At 34.7% G+C, this 23837-nt stretch overlaps 1 protein-coding gene and 1 long non-coding RNA gene across 2 annotated transcripts in view; one reads left to right on the top strand and one right to left on the bottom strand.

The window, feature by feature from the left end:
* Nucleotides 1-23837, bottom strand: part of AMY2 (alpha-amylase-like 2) — a 113190-nt gene that overhangs the window by 16037 nt on the left and 73316 nt on the right. Inside the window, exons 4-8 of the mRNA XM_089828529.1 lie at nt 20592-20632; nt 15872-15998; nt 15549-15775; nt 4818-4963; nt 4583-4701 (exon numbers count right to left, since the gene is read on the bottom strand). Of these exons, the coding sequence (XP_089684655.1) occupies nt 4583-4701; nt 4818-4963; nt 15549-15775; nt 15872-15998; nt 20592-20632 (660 nt within the window). The remainder of the gene's footprint in view (nt 1-4582; nt 4702-4817; nt 4964-15548; nt 15776-15871; nt 15999-20591; nt 20633-23837) is intronic.
* The window catches only part of LOC149578365 (uncharacterized), a 111642-nt gene that overhangs the window by 15590 nt on the left and 72215 nt on the right, over nt 1-23837 (top strand). The gene's annotated exons all lie outside the window — the stretch shown is intronic.

Here is a 23837-nt window from a genome sequence, read left to right as displayed (position 1 = left end):
ATTGAATTTGGTTGTTTCTGTGGAGTCTAAATCTCTGATAAAAAAACAGAATATAAACACAAGTCACTCAATTTAGATAGCAATAGACTCATCATTGTTTTCTAAATGAGCAGCAACCTTGGTAGATTCAAGAAAGGATGGATTAGAGATACTGAGGCTTTTGCTCAAATTTTGGAATTTAGAAATTGATGACACAATGAATAATGCAAAGAATTTTAAATATTTAATTTCTATTAAGTTCAAAGAGAAAATATTAAACAAAAATCAAATTTCTAGTGCTAGGAACTTAATATGCTATAAGATTATATTAATAATTGAAATCCTAGTTTAAATGGTTCAAATTATTTTTCCAACATTGAGGCTTTGAAAAATGAAATGAAGATTATTAAAATTGTATTTTATGCTTAAGATCTCCATAATAAAACTGATAAATGGGCAAACCTGAAAATGTCTTGGATCAAACAAATAAGCACACTTTTGCTAACAATGAAATTGAATATTATAACTTCCCTTTTTCTTTTCCCTGGCCTCAATAAAGTGAGAAATGACTACACCCAACCTAATAATTCAAGAATCTTTCAGATCCTCATCATAAACAAAATAGCTTGGGTGGCTTAGTTTCCATTGTGTCCAAATATAGAAACAATATTGTAAAGAATACGAAGTCTCAATTCTACTTCTTCCATGCACTATGGATAGCTTTTTCCTGATTTCTATTTAGCACAATGGTCCTAAAGAATAAATTGAACTAGAATTTGAATGATGCACCAAGGTAAGTCCTTCCATTTTATTGTGTTTTGTATTCCTCTCTACCATAGCATGACTTGTCAGCATTTGCATATTTCTTCACAAGACCCCATGTCCTTTTCTAATCCCTTTAGTACTCTCATGGACATCTCAATCAAGGTTGGGTCTGGCTAGCATACTTGATGTTTTTTCACCATTTTTATTCCTTTGTTCAAGCCCACATTTTCAACCTTGACTAAAGTTGCTATATGTGAACATAAAATGATTATATGCTTCATGCTTCCATTTACAAAAAATTATCACATTGCCACTTAAGGACAAAGAATCTAAATGCTAACCAAGGTAAAATTGTTTGCAAAGACAGGTCTTGAAATCAAACTAGGGTACCACCATCAACATATTTTAGGCATTAAGAAGTCCCTACAATATTTTATTATGTCTTATTTAACCTTCTTGGCTTCACCAAAAGATACATAGTTGTAATGCCCCCTTCTCCGCACTAGCATTAATAGCACATAGTTGGTCTATCTTTCCATCTAGATAACAACATGTGATTTAGGATGCCAACTAGTCACAGGAGTTTTGGTTTTGGTTTCAGTTGAGAAGATTTTAAATGGGAAATCCTAAGGTTAAAGTCACTTTATTTTATTAAGTTGAAATATAAAGTACTGTATTGTTTAAAGTCACTTTATGACAAAATGACTTAGGTGACTAAAAGACGAAATAGTCTTTTATCCAATATTGTTAAGATGTTTGTTTCTTTCCACACTTCGAGGTTATAAAAGAAAGCCCTTGCATTGGGATTGGCATCACGAATATATGTTGCTCTTACAAATCCTAAAGGTTGCTTAATGCGACTGGATAATTCGTAAGGACGAAACAGTGAGACTAGATGCAAACCTAGAATCTCACTTTTGCACTTCTGTAATTATGAAGATCTTTGAGGAGTGGGAGTTCAGCGGCAGAGAGTATACAAGTTTTGAAGACTTCCAAGAAATGAATACGTACAGGTTAGTGCTTATATTTTATGTTGGACGGGAGGCAAGATAAGCAGACTTTACCATTGCTAAGTAAGGAGAGTTAATGTGGATTCTGAAGATTACCATCTGCACATAGCTGGAGAATCGGGTCACTCACAGCAGGACATCACATAGCAGGGTTGGCAGCCGTTTTCCTCTTAGAGAGGTCAGGTGTGTAAGGTGGACCACATATCACTGACATATCTACAGTCTGCGATCAGTTAGCAGCACCACACAGGAGTTTACAGACCGGCAGGGTTAACAAATAAAGTGGTGGTCACGGCAGTTGCTCAGTTTGTTTGTAGAACCCCAGCATTGCGGAGACTTCACTTGGAGTATCACCTGTAGGTGAAGCAAAGATATAATCGCGGGTGGAGGAAGGTAGTAGTAACGTTGATTCAGGCTGCCGACTACAAGCTACGGCACATCATGTACACCAGGGAGTTCTGAAATTCATGAGCATTGTCACTCTAGGTGCTACGTCACCCTTCTTGCACTTAATATAATTATTAGAATCCAATCTTTCCACTGGGTGATTGTAATACTGTTGTATGCACGTTTTACTATCGAGGAAATGAGATTTTGTGAGTGAATTATCCATTCCTGAGGTTGATTATCTTTGCTGCTGTATGATCATTGTTATGAGATAGCCTTCTATCATTTCATAATAGGTGAACTGGAATTCTCAAGATTACTAGACTAGCAGTTTATTTATACAATCTACTTGACTGATATTTGTTCAAGAAAAATTGGTATCCGAGCATTTAGTTCAGTTGCTTGCAAACTGTTCGTGAAAATGTCAATGAAGAAACTCTGAAATTCGTTATAAATTAAGGAAGGGTTATTACAATAGTCCTACTATAGAACTACTGTGATCAAAGGGATGATTGATGCACCAAGTCAAGTCCAAGTAACCCAGTCTCCAATATATTTCATTTTAGGCATAAATGACAGTAATTTTGTTTATTTTACTTGTTACCTTACAAATTTCCATATGTATTCCCTGTTAAAGTGTATACTGAATAAGAGAATACTTCTACTTCTACACTAGAGGCTAATGACACAGAGTCCCCTTCTAAGTGCACAGTATGTGTCTCTCATATGTAAAATATTAAATATGCATGCATCCAAAACATCTATAAAGAAAACCTAGAAAATATATCTTGATATCACACTTAAAGCCTACTACTCTAAAACTATTTCGATAAGAGATTTCTATTAGGCTTATATTCAAGTGGATTTAAAGAGTGGCAAATGTGATATCAATTGTCTCAGTGATTAGATTATTTGGTAGTACTGGTTGAAAATGGTGATGTCTTACCACAATGCCAGATCCAATATATATAGGAGAATGTATTTGCAGTATATTCTTATAGATAAGAGGTAGCCACATTTACTGATAATGTAAATATGTTAAATGGTTATATGAACTACTATTGTATCTGCAAGTCCCCATATATCATTACAGATATAGCTATAGATAAGTTATCGTCACTAGTATCTCAAGGAAAATATGAAAACAATCTTCTATCATTTTGCCAAATACTTATCATATTTGTGTCCAGATGATTTCAAGAATGTTATTGCCTGATATTACTCTAGATATATGCAAGTTCCCTCTGATTTCAGATATTTTGTTCTACAATTTAGTAAGAATCTCCCATTCTATTACTTTGAGGTTCATTCAATCTGCTACCGTTCCTTTTCAAATCTGCTCTGTATTTGTCTTGTTTGATACCTTTAATAAACACCTTGATTTTCCTTTGGAAGCTACTACTAATGTGGACAGAGCAAGGAAAGAAGATATTTTGATGATTATTAATTTTTCTGATTCACCACTCATTTCTATTAACATGATCACTGTATGTATATATCAGGGGTAGAGGGTTGACAACTTCCAATAATATGACTCTCTGATATACATCCCCACAAAATGGTTTTTGTACGTGACTGAAGTGTCTATTTTGTGGCGATTTTACCCACTTAAAACTTCTGGACATAGACGTAATCTATGAAATTCCGATGCCATACTTTGACAAAAATGAGGCACTTCCTTTCAGATTGCACTCTCTTGTAATCATTACTAATGGGCTCTTTAATGATTCCTTATAATGATGGTGTTCATATTAATAGATTCTTGCTAAGGTTGATCCTCATTATAGGTAGATGGATGGATCGATTGATTGATAGACAGACACAAATAGAGACAGATAGGCAAACAAATAAACAAATAGATAGACAGATGGAAAGACAAATAGATAGATAGATAGACAAATAGCATTTGATTATATTTTTATTATTATTAGAACGTAATATAGATGAGAAATTATATTAATTCATATTAATACAATATCGTTATTAATATTGATATTATATTAATTATTATATCAATATTATATTATCAATTTTAATAGTTGATTATATTATATTCATTCATTGATAATATTATATATAATATTACTGATAATATATTTTTTCATTACTATAGCAATAATTTAGAAAACTATATATTATAATATATTATTACTTATTTAATTTTATCAGTGTAATTATAATTATAATTTTGTTTTCCCATTATTTTAATCTTGTACTTCAATTCTTATTATCATTAAATTCCATTCTAGAAAGGAGATACTGTAGTAAACCACAAAGCTTTCATAGTTATCAACCCCTCTTATTTACAAATTACAAGTGCTCAAGCTATTTACAATCGCATTGTCTTCGTAATTATTGGACAATGAACTTATATGCAGCCTTCAACTAGCTATTATTTAACAAATAGTCATAAAATCATAATTCAGGATGAAAAGGCGTGCCTTGGTTATAATCCAAATGATAGCTAGGAGGACTGTAATTGCATGAATCCCAATACTCTCCTACAGAAAACATTGGTCCTGCTGCCTCAATATATTCCTTCACAAATTTTCCTGCAAAACTGAAAATGAAAGCAGTGCACATCTCAAAAATGATGATTTCATGAAAAACATAACATTGTGAGCAAGGCCATATAATAATGTCATAAAACATGGAAAAAAACACTCGTGACCATACCCTTTAGCAAAGTCAAATCGGAAATCTTGAAAACCAACACTTTTCCTGAGCCATCGTAACCATTTTTTAATGTCATTGCGTACAAAATCCTGGGTGTGGTCAATATTTGGCACTCCATGGAAATTATCTCCTGTGCTCCAATTTCCCTAGACATATAATGATGAACAAATAAATTATTGTATGTAACAGAATGTGGAACCTCTAATTTCAGCTTTGTGTTAAATAGATAATATGGACACCATATTATATGGTTGATACTGGCAGTACTTAATATTTGGATTTGCACAAATAAAATGGAAAGACCCAAAGAAAATCTGATTGAAGAAGTACTGAATTGAAAACTTACAGTTATTTGTTCCTACTACCACATAACAAGATCATCATCCAGTTCTTTTTTTATGTAGAGCCTTGGATTGAGGTTGAATATTTCCTAGTTAATCTAATGCACTGAAGATTTGCTTAAGCTATATAATCTATTTACAGGATTTTTTATAGGTTAGCAGATCTATATGTGAGACTATAAATTAATACACTCATCACAATAAATCAAGGTTGCATGGGTACTCGTACCCTCACCCCTAGTACACCCACGTACCCAAGTACCGGATACACATATCCTAAGTACCGGGTACTCTGTGGAGAGCATCATAGCTAAGGACCTTGATTAAGATTTCGATTTTTTGTTTGCATATCAGCTCCTAATCAGTTTGAAACTTTGATACAATATTGATTAACGATAAACTTTATCACTATTCAAGTCAGAAGTTTATCATTTGCAATATGTCATTGTCATATGATTTATGATCTTCTTGTTCATGTTTAAAGTCTGCCTTCTCTGTTATGCATCTAATCATTTATCATTTATTATCATTACAAACACATAGCAAATCTGAAACTGAAAACTATACATTACATTTGCAAACTTTATCACAGTTCTTGTTTTGAAAAACCATTGTCATGACTCCTAATTTCAGATTTTCTATAAATATAAAAGTATAAATAAAAAATAAAGTTTGACATACCCAAGTACCCCCGTCCCCTATTATGAAAAATAGTCGTACCTGTACCCGTAGTACCCCAAGTACCCCCGTCCCCATGCAACCTTGCAATAAATATATTCATCAGATTAAAAAAATACAAGATCATCATTTTTGGAGTTATTTGAGATAATAAGAATGATTGCAGATAGATCCAATATGAGTTATGTGATGACCTACACATTATACTTGTTATTGAAATCTAAAAGAAAATCAGTGAACAACCATTAGGAATCACATAATGGACACAAATTTATTCACAACTAGAGCATAAGGTTATTTTTTCCATAAGGTTGCACCCATTTCTTCTAACTTGTTCATCAAGTAGACAAATTAATAAGTTCTTAATGTAACCCCTTGATATTTGCCCACACTTGCCCTGCACAGGATTGTAGGAACCTTCAATACTTCACCTAATCTACTGCTTGTTGGGAAACGGGAAAGAAGGTGCCTAAAATGGAACCTAAATTCTAGATAGGTGATGCATCAAATAATACTTAAACCCATGCCACTAATTTTTACACACGGATCATCAGGTACTGAGCTATTTATCTACACAACTCAACTATTTGGCATTTCTGCATCAATGTTTTATAAGGAAACTTGAGTTCTCATAGGTTTTCTGAAGGAAATGTAATTTTTCACAACAATGGACTGTTTATATCCATTAAACAACTTATAACTACAAAATGCATGTGTTTTCTGTTTCAAGGTGCTGGGATGTGACAACATCTCAAGGACTTATGAAAATCAAGGGTTACACCCATCAATCTTCATAATACAAACAAGAAAAACAGAAAGATAAAAAGGTAGAATCATTGATCTATTGATATGCAAGGTGCTGTGACAGCAGGATGTAGTCTGAAAATATCCTGAAAAACTGAAAATGCATGCTATTTCAGTCACAAAATGACTGGTTGAGAGTTAAAAAGTGATATCTCTGCTGAAAGAGCTTCCAAAACAGCTACAATCTTAGCCAAGAAAAAATAAGAACTAAAAAACTGCTACCAGGCATACCATATATGTCTCTAGCTGATGCTACCATTTTGGTCCATGTCGTGAAGAAAAATGACATATTGGATTTAGTTTCTTGGTCAAACCACATTTTTGGACATTGGAAAAGTCCTTTTCTTGTTTTATTATTGAAGATGCTTCTTTGTGTTGTGAGAATGAAGATGATCTTGCTAGTTGGTAATGTCCCCTTTCTGGCCAAGTCAGGAAAGCCAGGACAATTACTTCAGCCTCCCTTTCTACCATGTCAATAAATACTATCTACGGAAGACAAATCAATAGCTATCGCAATTCCTGATATTATCAATCTAAATGTGTGTGATTATAAGTATCAACCTATAAACAACAATGTCTCATAAAATTGATACGAAGTGTGCTCTGTAAATGTTGTTTTATTATCACTTCTAGTGATACGCATAATCTGATATACACTTTGATTATGAAATCAATATTTATTTCTTTCAGCAATGGCTAAAATATCTGATAAGTCTGATCATGTATGCAACAATTGATGAGAGGATGTCGCCAATGGCAATATAGATTGCTATGTCTGATCTTATCTTTATGACATATGCAATGGAGTCCAATATGTTGCTTATAGCAACAAGATTGCTGCTTCTGATTTGTAATTGAATACTTGCATGTACAAAGTACTAATCGCTTTAGAAGCGATAGAAGCGATAAAGTTTCTGTGTTGAATATGGAGATATGTACTTGCAACGAATGCTGATACTGAGTCTATTGTGTCTATGATTATAACTTGCAATCAATGATGGATATTGTGTCTGATATGTCTTCCCTAATCTCTGCAATCCTGATATACCATCTCTGATATACCAATATACACTTGCACCAAATGTCAAAGGCAAGTCGCTCTAAATAGAGCAGATCCATAAAGGATGAAATAACAAAAGAGAAATAATCCACAATGATTCTGGAATGATCAGATAGAATGAGTTCTTATAACTCTATCCTTCTACAGTCATACCTCTTGGATAAGTCAAGTCTGCATATTATAAGTGCATCTCTTTATAACAACCCACTTAAAGTCTACTTAATCATATGTCTAATTGTTCATAGCAACTATCCTTAATAATGATAGGTAGTAATAATGTTATCGCTTATTAACATATTGCCACTGTCGTTGATCACCAACGCACTTAGCTTGACCTTCCAACTGCAATTGTTGTCTATTCCCTAAATATGACTAATCCTTTGATGATTTGCTGTCCTCTTATTGGATTAAACTTTTGCCCAGTGTTAGGAAAAATTCCTTATCATAATTTATTTGATGATCTTCATCACTATTAACTATAACTTCCAATATTGCAGTATTCCTCATTACGGGGATATAATCCTTGTCTTCTTTGAGTGTTGATGATTCCAAGGTCGGTTCCATTGATCATTACCTTCATGGCTAGGAGTAAGCATTTATCAAGACCCACTGCTCATCTCATAAAGCTTATGTCAATTGCTTTTTATCATCATTGGACATACACAGTCGCTCCCTCTATAATGGAACTGTGTACCTTTGCTTATCTGTTCATATCCTATTAATATTCGGTCATACCCTTTTAAGTAGTTGATATTTTATTTCTTTCTTGGTTGAGTGGCACCTATGGTGCTCAATGTCATAATCTTGTGCTTTTCGAAGAGTCTTTTGTTTGAGAGTCTCTACATATAGATTTTATTAATATTATTATTTGTTACTTGCTGACTCAATATTAGTCTCATAGTCATCATTCCACTCAATGGTCAACTTCATGTTAGCAATAAACAAGTTGATGATAAGGTGGTCACTACTATGGTTGTCCTTGTACCGTTCTTTTTGCTCATTCTTATTAATAACTGATGCATTATCCTTTTGATTGATTAAAGCTACATACATTGCTTAGTCCATTGGCAATATAGTTTCTACTTATGAACTTTGTTTCTTCTTTTACAGAATGCCCTTTGGTTTATTTTTGCAAGTTTGACTCTTTTTAGAGACTTCTCAAAATTGAAGTAGCAGCATTGTGAGGTCCAAGTCGGAAACATTATATGGTAACTCCTATATTCATTCATGTCTTGTTCAAACTGCTTCCAGATTCTTGTAACTGCTATTTCCACTCTCCTAGATAGGTGCAACTACTGAAAAATGCTCATAAACAATCATAAATGCCATCACACTAGGTCAAAGGCATTCCCAAACTGCACTGTATCCTCATTCCACTTGTCAAACTGCTCCATTACAGTCTTAAATGCCATTAGCAAAGAGATAGGAAATGTTTTTTTTGAGAATTTGAGGGAAGCAGGACTTATTGAGGCATTGAATATCTTTGTAGAATAATATTTTGACACCACTACCATATAATCACCATGTATTCTTGTTTATTTTCCTGTATAACACCGACACTAGGGCACGTCTGGATGTCTGTACGCCAGGACAAGTTTCCGGGACGGGGGGACAAAGAGCCTCAATTTCAGGACAGCGGGGAAAGGCTGATGGAGCCCTAAGTTTAGAGTTTCCATTTCTTATGTGTTGAGAATGAGCAAAGATGGAAAGTTACTCTTGGTAAAGGAACAAAGGTTACCAAAAAGATATGAAAGAACACCTGAAATATAGCAGCAGTATTGTACCACTGAGATCACATACATATATCTCCAAATATTAGGGCCAAATAGCCATCTATCCAAGAATACTTGCCAGAATTATCAAGCAGACACATTTGAAGCAAATAGAAAGCAAGCCATATCCAATGATTTTCAAGGCCACATTGGATAATAAGGGCTGTAATGCAGGATAACAGGTTTTCTGATTGATTGGGGGGATATACACAACTTCATTGACTTGTCCTATGTGAATAATTATGTCCAGTATAGTGCCTTCTGAGTACGGGCGGCAAGTGCCACGATTTTGCATTGCTAATTGTGTTCCATAGGAAATTATAACTTTGGGTAATTGCATTTGTACAAATGACTTTTTATGTGGTCGACACTGAGAACAATAGTGTGTAGTGGTTGCCTTTCACTCAAGTCTTGCTGATTTAGGAAGTATTTGAGACTATTGTAATCTGTTTTAGCAGTAAACTTACTCCCCACTAAATATTGTCTAAACTTGGCAAGAGCGTGCATTATTGCTAGCATCTCTTTGTCATAAATTGAATGGCTCTTTTCAGCACCTCTCAACTTTCTACTTTCAAAAGCAATTGGGTGTTTGTTTTGTGTTGGGACAGCACCTGTCCCTTCACCCAATGCATCACATTTCAAGCTTGGTAAAATCAGGTATTGCTAATACGAGGCACGAACTCACAAGTTCCTTCAACTGGTCAAAAGATTTTTGTGCCTCATTTGACCATGCAAAAGCTCCCCTTTTTGTCAAATCAGTCAATGGAGCAGCCACCTGTGAAAAACCTTTGAAAAATCTCCTATAAAACCCACACAGACCAAAGAAGCCTTTCAGTTGTGATAAATTTGTAGGAGGGGGTCAATCTATGATTGCCTTGATTTTTTCTGGGTCAACACTAACCCCTTTAGAGTTGATAATGTGAACAAGGTAGAACAATTCCATTAAACCAAATTCAAATTTAGACTCCTTAGAAAACAAAGATACCTTCTCCAAAATACTAAGCACCTCCTCTAAATGTTTCAAGTGCCCATCCCATGTCTTGGTATATTAAAATGTTATCAAAAAATATCAAAACAAACTTGCAGAGCTGCTTGATAAAAATCCAGTTCATTCAAGATCGGAAGGTGGCTGGTGCATTAGTCAACCCAAAGGGCATGATTAGAAACTCGTAATGCCCATAGTGACACCTAAATGTTGTCTTCTCCACATCCTCTTCCCTTACTCAGATTTGGTGGTACCTGGATCTCAAATCTATCTTGGAAAGGAAGCAAGCTCCATGCAGCTCATCAATCAACTCATCAATGGGTGGAATGGGGTGATGGTTCTTAATTGTTTTCCTGTTCAAAGCCCTATAATCAATACACGTGTATGGTTTCATCTTTCTTCTATACCAAGACCACAGAGGAAGCAAAGGGACTCTTGCTTGGCCTTATGTGACCCAATTCCAACAGCTCTTTAATTGCCTTCTCTATCTCATCTTTATGTCTTTCTGAGTGCCTATAGGGTGTGGTTATGACTGGTTTAGCACTTTCCTCTAGCTCTATTATGTTTTCAATGCCTCTATCCGGTGGAATTCCATGTGGGATGTCACTAAATACCTTGTTATACTTATCCAACACTACCTTAATCTTAGGCTGAAAACTATTGTCTTGCTGTCCCAAATCTTTTGGTGAGAAAACACACTCTACTGCCCACTCCACTTGATCGTGCCTCATTAACCTTTCCATTCTTTAAAGGAAACAATCTTTGGACCGCCACTTCCTCTAGAGGAACTTCTTCCCTTCAACTTCAAACTTCATTTCCATGCTTTGCAAATTTATTTTAAATTCACCAAGTGACCGTGGCCATTGGATGTCAAACACCGCATCCGTGTCCACAATGCTAACTACATAGAAGTCATCCTTCAATTCATATTCTCCTAGTTGAATGCATAAGTTTGATATCTTACGTGTGCAAGTGATTGTGAATCCATCTGCAACCATTACTCTTTCCTTTTTAATGGCACCGTACAAAATTAGTTGGGTTTAAAGCCTTAACCCAACCCCTTAATGGCTCCATCAATCTGTCTATGAAGAGCACCGCCCTCATCCTCTCTAAAATATCTCATTGAGACTGAAATCTTTTGAAATTCTGAAATATAACTCTCCACGGTTCCCCATTATTTTAATTGTGCCAATTCTTTGAAGTCCAACTCAGGATCTTTCTTACCAAATCAATCAATCAACCTCTCGATGAATATAGCATAGGTTACTATTTGATCATGGCCCAAGGTAATCAAACCATGATACCACCAATCATGAGTGCTTCCCTCCAAATGCAAGGTTGCATATTTGATTGCTTTATCTTCAACCATATTTTTAAGCTGGAAAAGTATCCAACTTTTTGAACCCACAATCTTATTGTCATTTTTCCAAACCCATCAAAATACGGTATGGGTACCTTACCCACTCTTCGTTGGAAATCTTGACATTGGTACCTATCACCATTTCCCCTTCGTGGCCTGTTCCTTTCCCTAAAGGCAATGTACTTAGGAAATGGCATTTCATCATGAAAATCTGCTCCAAGTGCTTGCCAATTGGCCCATACTTCTCTATGGAAATTTTGGTATGTTGGCTCATTTGTTGCTGGTGTATTGTTAACTTGATTGAAGGTAGGGATTAGTGACCTGGAGTGAATCATTGAGCCATTATTCCCTTGCACATTTAAAGTAGAGCTTTGTCCCCTATTTCCATTATTTCCTTGGTTTGTGGTGTTGTCATGGTTTCCGTTATCTACATTGTTGAACCAATTGTGTGAGCATTTGTGTCATTTGTTGTTGTGATTGGACAATCAGATCCACCATATCTCGTTGTGTCCTTGCCAATTCAACCAGACTGTAATGGGCACCCTAGAAATGCCCAAAAATTGAACCAACTACTTATAGGAATTTAGTCAAATAATTTGCACCCAACTCTTAATTTCTCAATTAAATGTTAAACCCTCTTTATGGCTCCGGAAATAAAATGTTTGTTTGTTTTAATGTCTTTGCGTAGATTTGAAACTACATAACATGAACAAGAAGGAATTTATAATAATATGTAAACTGAAGATCGAACTGCTGCTGAAATAATATTGATTTTCAAACTAATAAAATCAGATACATAGCAACCTTTTCAACTCACTAATTACTCCAGCATTATAACACAATTTTCCAGTAATGACTTCCCATCTTGCTACCACAGTAACATGAATAGTGTCGTGATACAGTGATGCGAATAGTGTCACGCTACAATAATGTGAATAGTGATGTGCTACAGTGCTGCTACAGTAAAATCTGCCTTCAATCAATCCAAGACCCTCATAAAATCATCCCTTTAGAATGGCATAAGCATCGGACAAGAAGTGGGAATGATATGAGCAAACACCCAATCCGCCTGTAGTTGGAAATGCACTCAACCTGCTTGTTAATGAAGTTGATAGCAATGAATTCCAAAGGCCAAACCCCAAGGGAATGACGTCTAGAATGTCACAAGAGAGGATAGACGTCCTCTAATGCCAAGAATGGATCTGCAACTCACACATCAATTTTCTTCTCATATTCCACTTGCCGAATGAAGCCACTAATGCTCCCTTTTATTCTTTCTCCAAGAGTTGATTCAGCTCACATGAGCAATGTGGGATAAAAGATGTGCAATATAAAACATATTAAAATAATCAGTTATGTCTCCCTTAGGAGCCCTTTTCTGATTTGCACACATTCCCATAAAATTTAATATTAAAGTAACACTTTAATATTTTACAACTAAATTAAATGTTACTTTAATAATACTTCAAGCATTAAAATATATTAGCTATCAGACTCTGAATAGCATGAGTGATAGCTCTTCAGAAAGCTCTCGCCGAGTAGTATCAAATTCAATCACCAAAACTAGCCTCCCCTATGTCCTGCTGACTTACTAAAAATAGTGAGTATGCCTGAGACTAAGTAAATCAACTCCGTTTTGACCCAAACTGGAGATGACTACACCAAAACACTCTAAGATCCCTTTAAACCCTTCGTTAGCCCTTGGGACCATGTAGAACTAGGCTAACGCACACACACTTGGTCGACTGCTAAAGTGGGGACATTACAAGTATTCTCAATCCCACTAGTTTTTGCATCTTTGTCCATTATTTCTATTTGACAAGTTGTTTACCCAATCTGAGGCTGCTAGTCCAAACTGGTGTTTAACTTGTTCCTATAGATTTAGTGTTGTAATGCATGCATAACCAGATAGCTACCTAAGGGCTTATCAAAGCTAAGATACCACTATAGTAACCTGCCCCTGGTTACCAACCACTTCTTACTAGCCTATTTTCTAAATACTCCTAACTTACTAGTTTCAATTTGATCACTGCTTAATTAAGATAACAAATGAAATGTATTCAAGAGCAACCAAATACCAAACACGTATTTGCAAGTTCATGGAAGCATAACAGTAAAAATAATGAGAGACATACAATTTGTTCTTGCCTCCTACGGCAAAAGATTATATAGACTAGACAAAGGTGTTGACTACCCTTTTTGAAGGCTGGGAACACAATTAGTGTTAGTGTTGGGTTGACCTTGAGTCTCCAATGTCGTCCATCATGATTCCCTGCCCTCAAGTTTGCTCCAAGCTACATGTCACCACCTTACTCATAGTAATGCCATCAAAACGCACATCTTTGTTGTCGTCTATCCCCAGTCCGAGTGGCCTCCTATATGCTGCTGCAAATTTCTAAGGGAAAAAGACAGTTGTTCTTCACACTCGACTGTATTATTGAATAACTCACAAACTATCCTGGCTCTACTTCCAAACTGAAGATAGCAAGTTCTTTTGGTGAGACCCTATCCCCACAGAGGTCTGGCCAATGAGAAAGTACTTCAAGTGTTACGATTTTTGCACTATTCTAGGAGCCTCTCTCAGCTCCAAAAATAGCCTCTATCGAAATACCTTTCAGTTTTCCTCTGCCAAGTAAAAAACTCTGCATACAATTTCTCCTACTGACTACTAAACGCTTCCCCAACATATCCTTCCAGCTGAGTAACGCTTGCGTCCTCAAACCACACTGGCAAGTCAGGCTTCCTGAGCCACGTTGGGAAATCAGATCTTCACTTAAGGATTTGCCTAACCTTGTTTTTTCCCATATATGTTTATAATACCAAACATGTCATGACAACTCATATAAACATATATGCTATTTTAATAATTTACTAAATGCAAAGAAAGAAGGCAAGAAGCATTTAATAAATTATTCTCCAAGGTTCGAATTTAGAGAGGAACATTACACATCTTTCCTTTTCATATACACTTCACTATTTGATTCCAAGAAGTTTTGGACAGCTGACCTAGCCAATCTATAATCATTAGAAAACACACCCAACCTAGATCTTGCACAACTTTTTGTAGATATCGCTTCATCCTTCAACTTGCCATGCATGAAATAACAGGTGTTCCAATTCTCCTTCTGTATTATGCAACCTGTCCTCGAGCTGAGACACCAACACCTGGAGAATCCTATTTTATCATTTGAGACATCTGTAAGCCAGCTAGAAATCCAACAAAACCCTAAAGCTCTGTGAGCTCAAAATGTTAGTTTCCCCTTCAAAGAGTCTCTTTTCATGAAATATGTGCAGTTTTGGAGACTCTAAGTTAAGTTTAAAATCAAAATTCATGTAGTAACCTGTATAGCAGCAAATAGCACATGGTAATCCCTTTTGAAGGTGCAGGACTAAAAAAATGTAAATAGATAATCTTCGGAAACCTAAGAACTAAACTTCAGTTATCATACAACTAAAACTAATTATACAGTTATGTCTCATTCATTTGTAGAAGCATTACCTTTGTATAAAGTATAAACATCTAGCTGTCTTTACAGTCACCTAATCTGGAAATATTCAGTTCCACATAATTTCCATTAGAGAAGTTTAATCAAAATTTGTTTCAATTGTGTTACAGTGAACGCCCTCAGTCATAACCTATCATACATTTTTGACATGCCAATTTAACAAACAAGTCAGAAAAATTATTAATAGAGTCCCTATTGTGGACGAATCACCTATGCAAGACTTACATGTCCACCAGTACAGCGAGTGACAGCACGTTCATCCCAAGGTAACGGCATTCCATCATAGCGATTATGCATGCCCCCAGCTCCTTGAGTGCTCCCAACACGATGATTAATAACTATGTCGGCCATAGCTCTCACATTATTATTTTGCATTGTATTAAGTAAGCTTTTCAGTTGATACTCCGAGCCATATTTAGAATTGAGAGAATAAATATTCCGGGGCAGGTAGCCTGGAAAGTAAGAATTGGACTGCTCAATCTATAATTAGATAAAAAAATAATTATGTGAGTTTGTGTGGCACTACTAACAAATCAACATTTCCTCACCTTGGGGTGCAAGGGAATCAAAAGCAGGTGGCAACCACACAGATGTAAATCCCGCTTTTGAAATTAGTGGTATCTTTTGCTCCATACTTGACCACCACTGATGTTTATGTGACTCCCAGTTGAAGCCCTACAAAACATCATATTAATTTCCATTTGCTTTGGATTCAAACACAAGTACATTATTAATATTTATGCATTCTTTTGAGTAGGTGAATAATGAAAGATATTCATGTGCACACCGTTGTGATAAAAAAAAGTTGTCATATATTGTAAATGAAGTTTATAAAAATGATCAAATAACCACAGTTCCAGCTTTTGGAATCTTGACAATGGGCTTCAATAACTGAATTTGGATGATATCATCCTGAATAGTAAACGATGATCATACAACCATGAGAAATTACCTCTTGGCATGTTCCTTCAGCTTATTAGCTTCTATTAAAGTTAAAGTTGTCAAGGATAATAATACACAAATTAAATAAGAAACTAGAAAACATTAAAAATACCTTTTAACCACGAGTTCAGACTATATCCCTCCATGTAGCATAAAATAATTAGAGGATTTGAAATGAATATAATAAATGGAAAAATTGCTGTTTTCCCCCTGGATGGATGCATCTCCAAGGTAAAACCCACACACCTGAGAATGGGGATATTGCAGGGACAGTGAGACAAAGAACAAATGCACACTGCCATTCCCTTGAGTGCATCTTATAATGCAGGATATTACCCTCAACAGTGCAGAGTAAAGACATTCCTCCATTATCCCAGGGAAGGCAGTAAATAAGGAGTGTAGAAGAGTAGCTTATAGCTCCAGCTTGGAGATTTTAAAGCCCATGAGATTAAGATTTTATAATTGATGAATTTTATTTAATTTTCTTGTAAATATAATGAAGCTATTTCTTGCGATTTTCTGAGTTATTCTCTTTGTTATGCTATATACAAATATTGGGTGAAGTAATCTTATCTAGTCTAATAGAACATGTGTCTGGGTGTGTAAGGGGAGTATCATGTCAAAAAAAATCTTTCACTTAATATCCAAACAGCAGTGAAAGAAAATGAAGGTACAGGTAGTCTCCAAGAGAGGACAGATAGAAATGCAAGCTGGAAGACATCAAGGTGGAAGGTAGAACACATATTTCAGAGAGACCAGAGTTGTTCAAGACAAGCAAGAAATGATGACTGTGTGGGGAATGATCCATGGAGAACTTTCTGCAATATATGGACAAAATTAAACAGAAACCTAATGAAAAGGGGCGATGGATAGGTTCCCATACAATGGAGGAAGGAAAAAGGGGATTTACAGATATGAGATCCACACACAAGGGGTTTGCAAAGTAAAATAGGCCTGTTGGTCGGTTAAGTATTTGAATTACATATGCAGGTGAAGGTTTCAATTAGAAGTAAGGAGAAAGGGTTGCGATTAAATCTGAATAGAGAAATAGCGTGCAGACGAGTTGTCTCAGAAAACACTTTCTAACCTTTTTGTTCCTTTTGTTTAAGGTGAAATATTGATTGAGATTATTGTGGATATCAGTCAGAGTCTGTTTATACATTACAGCATTGTAAATTGACAGATTGTTGGTTTTTACTGTATTCCCTGTTTGCATGTGGCATTATGTGAGTGCTATGCTTTTTTTGGTAGATGAAGGAAATATTCAACCCAATGGATTTGAAACATGGGGTAATCATTTATAAGATTGAAGTGTTTATAAATTGATAAACAGGAGTACCTAAGGGTTTAGACATTAAGCCCTAAAAGTTTTGGCTTGTAAGACCTTAGTTAGGTCATGGTGTGAATAAGGACCATGAGCGAGTCAAATAGGTGGTTTGGTTTGAGTTTGACATGTTTGGAGTGGAGTTGTGCCAAGATTGGCAAAATGTTGCTCATTTGGGCAAAAAATTGTCAACTATGCCAAATGTGGGCATGTTATGCAAAATGGTATAATAGTGGTTAGGAGGTCATGTTTAGTGGCTAGATATGTCTAGGGTGGCTAAAGACATCATTTTACACCCTTAAATTGGATAGATGCATTGATAAGGAAAAAGTTGTCATGACAACTTTTAGAACATTCAAATATTGCATTCACAATTTTTGGCAAGAAGTTGCATTTTGTGCCTAGTTAGTTATGGGCACTAATCATCAGTGGAAACATGTTAAATAGGCATATTTAAGACCTCCCAAAGCATTGTAACAAGGTTGGTTGCTACTTTGAGCAATTTGAAATAGCAAACAATTGGCAGCTTTCTGGTTTAACTTGCATTGTCTACTTGCAACACGAGCAACTCGTGTGCCATTGATTGGAAATGATGTCTTTTTTATGTACATAGTTAGAATAGGATCGCCCCTTCCCTTGTGTGCTTTGGTGTTGCATTTTGTACAATTTTGTTTAGCTAAATAAAATCAAAACTCTAGACTATTGTTCACTAGCAGAATCAAGGTTTTGACCCAAATAATGTTTCCATCTTAAAACTTCACTATGGGATTTGCACGGCCATTCAAGATCTTTGAGAGAAGACTATGTACAATCTTTTTGTTTTGGTTGCAAGCCAGAAACTGCAATCCCTGATTTTTAAACTCATGCCCTAGGCAAGCTTTGTGGCACCCAGCTAGGTGATTGAGTACTAGTTTTCCATTTCTTGTAGGAGCGGATTGAAAATCACAATCCAACGATACAACGGTGTGTAATGGAGTCAAGAGAAACTTTGGATGCAAGATTAAGTCCAATTGAATCAATCTGAGGAATCAAGTGTAATTAAGCTTGTAAAGACTCAAACTAGGGTTTGGAACTATATGAAGGTTTGGGGAACCAAGAAACTATAGAATCTTTTAGGTCTCCCAAATCGATATTTGGAATGGAAATTTCTTTCCTAGGTCATTTGATAAATTTTTGAATTAAGCCCCAAAAACTCAAAAGAGAGGTCTAATTGGTGACCTAAAAGGCTAGAAGGCCTAGAAAGACACAATTTGGAGATCGGTAAGAAAAGGTTGAGAAGACCTAGTAAAATTGGGTTGAATCCTAGGTTTCTGAGTGAGAATTGAAGCTCTTAGACTCCTACAAGAAAGACTTGAAGCATTTGGTGATGCATGTTAGGGTTATGAACATGGATTTGTTGACAAGGTTGAACCACCTTGTTGAATTGATAGGGAACTCTGAGGTAGGACTTTGTCTTTGATTCTCATCTTACTTTTGGAAGTTTTGAACCTTTGGAGGATCTTGAGTAGACTAAATCAAGAAAGTGACCAAGAAAGATAGAACAGAAGCTAAAATCCTAGAGTGTCCCTATTAAAAGGATATTCTGCTCTAAAATATTAAAAAAGGGAATCTCCAATACCTTATGGTCCTATATAACATGAGTTATAACTTGTGTGAAAATGTTGAGGAGCTTTGAGGCCTTGACTAAGTTTGTTGGCTCGGGATTATTTGGTTAGGTGATCTAGCTATGGATTTAGCGAACCACAAGCCATTTCCTTTCAACCTGGTTGAGGGCTGCTGCCTCCAATATTTTTGTTTTGAAAACAAAACATAAAAAGTTGTTATGGGTTGTGATAGAAGGAATAGTATAGCTATTCCCCAATATTGTTTTCAAATAACAAAAACAATCCCCAATTTACAAATTTTCAGCAATATGTAGTCCCTATATTAAATCTCAACTAATTCAACTCCTTTTGTGCTTTTGGTATGCTGAGTCAATTCTGATTCAGAGTAATGGTACCATGACCAAATCGACTTATCTAAATTATTTTCTCTGTCTCATACATTATTTATGTATATTATGTGCTTATATTATATTTTCGTTCGCTTATTTTTTGTCATGTCCCTCAAGTACAAGCCAAAAAAATTGGGGGGCAAAAGCAAGTTTTCAAGCTGACTGTAACTAGTTTTGTATTGCAAACTTGATGAATCATCAAGCTGAATATTTTAATATAGATATATTCAGAATTTTGGTTCAACTAATTGTCAAATTGTTTACATAAATGATAAATTGTAATTCTTATGATTTTTTTAGTTAGTTTTCAAACATTGTATATTCTTGTAGCCTCCATGCTTCATTATCAAATTTTGGGAAAACATTTGCCACCCTTGAAACTCCTCCCCATATCCCCCCATACTATAGGCTTGATCAACATTGAAAATTTGTCATTGCCACAAAAATATATCCTTATTTGTCTTATTCTTGCCAAAATAAATAAACTCAACTTTCTACTTTGGTATGTATCAACTACAATATGAAAAACATCAAGTTTTTGACTAGAGTTGTGAAAAGCTTGTTTTAGATTTTCATAATCATTTATCCATTGGAGTAAAGATGAAGAATATGGAATCTTTTATAAGATTACAGGGATATATGTTAGTTTTTACTCATTCACTCTCATCAGGAAGTGTTGAAAAGTGTACACAGCCTATGTTAATTATAACTTTTCAAATGCATATGCACAGATTCCAAATCTAATATAATAGAGTACAAAAAACAACTATTCACATTTGAATGTCTTTTTATTTCTGTTAGACAGTTTTAAGTACCAAAGCTTCTAAAAGTTTTTAACAGGATGAGACATTTCAAATAAGAAATAACATAATTGTCTAGTCAATAATAAGTAACATACGTGCATTAATAATACTTAGAGTGAAATAATGCAATATTTTTTGTATTTACCAATCTGTAAAACACTCATGACAAAATTTTAATCTGTGGTCTGAGCTGTGTTTCATTATACCTGTAGGAGTATTTCCCTTCCTCTTTGAATTACACTTTGCCCTGGAAAAGAAAAATAAAACAATGTCAACTCCATGGTACTGGGAAAATATTAGTGTGACCGTGTTGACAAAGAAATGAAATGGGTATTTTGTAGATCATTAAATGCTATTAAATTCTAAACTTGATGCCGTGCAATAAGCATAAGTACAAAGTTGTTTCAAGGTTCACCATGTATTATGCAGACTCAAAACTTGAAAAGAAATATAATGTTTAAGCTCTACGCAACCAAGCCATTACATGTTTGATTTAGTACATGGACCACTTTTCTTTTTGGGTGACAAGACTGAAAGGACTCAAAAGATGCTTTAATAAAGGGCAAACGAATGACACTTTGTATCATGAATAAATTAATTACAATGTGGTCATATTCTCCCAAATAGGTGTCTGGATCAAATATTTTCAATAACAATTACATTCTCTATATTGTGTACCAATTCCATCGAACTCGGATTAGATACAAATGACAAATTTTAAATGCTATTTATTCTACCAATGTATAAGCAAAGTTGGATATAAAACAGTATATAGCATTTATTCCATTATGTTTTGTTTCCCTTGTCATTAAATCTACATTCTTCTTGAAAAAGACTGCCTCTGACATGGAATGACCATGATTTTACACTTTTTTTTTCTTTTAAGACGCTTAAATATGGCACTAAATCTGATCTTAGATGATTTTCTTTGAATGGGTAGAGTTTTTGGATAGCTTTGCTACCAAGACAGTGCATCATGTTATGCTATATTTTGTTAATGACTTAGGTGCCCTTCACTTAAAGAGGTGCCACCTTTGGCGCAGTTTTGCCAGTTATACCAGTGTGAAAGTGCATCATCCCTAATGTTCTAATAAACCTCTGCAAGGCATGTTGTAATAATAAGCTTCCACTTTTGATGAAGCCTTCTATTTGCATCACTGCTTGAAAAGGGTGACATTCCTTAGGTTTATTGTAGTGCAATTCATAAGATCATTGCCTAGTTTGACATTATTTTCTTTCCTTTGGCCACTTCAAAAGGTCACTAAGACAAAATAACGTGTCCTCTTTAAAATTTGGCATGGTTTCCAAGTGAGCTTGCTGCATTTGTGAGGTTTTAAACTGCCTTTGGCACTCAAATTGTGTGCCCTTCCTCACTAAAACCCTTTTCTATACTTTGGCAAAATATTAGCAGCTCCTTGCCAACATTTATGATGCTTGGCAAAACTTTTACTTGCATAAGCCACCAAAAACTGTCTATCCTTCATTTAACACCTTTCAAGTAACCTTAGTGCAATATTATATTGATTCTACAATTCCTACCCTCTTTTAAATGGAATTCTTCATCATTGGCACCACCTAATAATGTGCCAAGTTTTCAACTAATGATTTGTTCTTATTTGACAGATCTGTCCTCATCATAGTTTTCTGCTTCTGTCCTTTTAATTGCTCGATACTTCACAATTGTTTACTCTTGATCATCTTAAAACGATTATTTCTAACCTGCAAAAATTATTAGTTTGAAAGAACTGGACTAAACAATCTTCATAAACCAATTGGGATGACAACAAACGCCTCAAACATGATGCAAACTCAAAGAATAACTATTAACAAACTAACTAAATGAGAAATGAAAACTGACATTCATAGTAATAGTAACAATTCATCAAGACAAAAATAGTCAACCCTTATTAATAATAGATCTAGACGTAAATCTAATACAGATAATCAAGTTAGAGGAACAAATCAGTAAGTCAATCTTGTAAACAAAAATCCTCATGCCTCTAGCTGAAGTCATTTCCTCCTAGCTAATAATCTGTAAAAAAGATCAAGGAGGAAGGCAAGGCTTCTTGATCCTATTTTGCAAATGCTCATTCAAGCAAGGCTCATCTTAACCAATGGTATATATTTATTTCATTATGCATAAAGTAAATTATATTCTTATTTGTAAGTTAAATTTCTATCTAATAAATGAATTTTTTTTTTTTTTATGGGTAATCGGCCGAAGCCTAGATTATTTATTATTCATTTATTATTATTGTTAAGATTAATGATTATTATGTGTTAATCTCGAGTAGATTCGAACCCAAGACCTCCCTAATGAGAGGCTCACAATTTACCATTGCATTATAGGCTCTTGCCTCTAATAAATGAATTTCTTATATAATATTAGATAAGAAATAATAATCTTATTATTGCTAAATGGGCTCACAATTTACCGTTGTGTTATAGGCTCTTGCCTCTAATAAATGAATTTCTTATATAATATTAGATAAGAAATAATAATCTTATTATTGCTAAATGGGTTTAGTAAAATAATTCAATAATATTTGTAATCGTAGATATGTTGAATTACTATTATAAAAAATCAAGTATTATTATCATTGCCAAAAGCAATAGGACAAAAAGATATTTGTTAAATTATTATTATAAAAAGCAAATGATTTTATCATCCACATTTTGAGGAAAAAAGTACAAATGGAATGGTGAAATCACTATTGCATGAAAATTGAAAAAATAACAATCATAAGAAAAGTTGGTCGATTGATTTTAATTCTTTCTTCTCATTGGTTGGTGGTTTGACATTTAATTTTCTATTTGCATCCCAATAAGACTCTAGAGTTCTGTTAGCCAATAGAATTATAAATAAAGTATATTTGTAAAGAAATATGAAAAAAGGATAAACTTTAGAAAATGTTGCAAACCTAATTTAATTTTTTATGACGCTTGGTTGATGCTTTGACATTTAACTGATTTCGGTGAATGCACTAGTATCCTACTCGTGGCATGAACTAAAAATATTGGCCCTCCTCCAAAGCCAAATAATTAATGATCCAAAACAAGGTTTTCTCTAAACTTGTGATCCATGACTCCCCTCCATTGAAAGATTTAACTTTATTTAGCTTTAATAATAACTTGGCTTTTATCTTTATTTTATTTTGGGAGCCTTTTATTTTAACAAAGTGAATTATATTAGTCACTTGTTATGATTATTTATTGAAGTGCATAGAATAGTTTATTTAACACTTTACTTAGGAAATATGTAAGTATTTCCTTATTAATTATTTATAATAGATCAAAGCTCGAAATTGGCTCTCCGAGCGTTGCAATGAATTCCCTTTCCATCTCATAAGCCTATGCAAACTACAATAATAGGCCAACCTCTCATTCTTCCTCTCGCCTAGAAAGGGGACATTACATAGGAAAAGGGGTTGACTTGAAAGAATATGGAAGGA

The sequence above is a fragment of the Cupressus sempervirens genome, chromosome 1, assembly GCF_028749045.1.
Source record: "Cupressus sempervirens isolate cs-2001-9-10 chromosome 1, ASM2874904v1, whole genome shotgun sequence".
NCBI lineage: Eukaryota > Viridiplantae > Streptophyta > Pinopsida > Cupressales > Cupressaceae > Cupressus > Cupressus sempervirens.
This window is presented reverse-complemented; position numbering and strand designations above follow the sequence as displayed.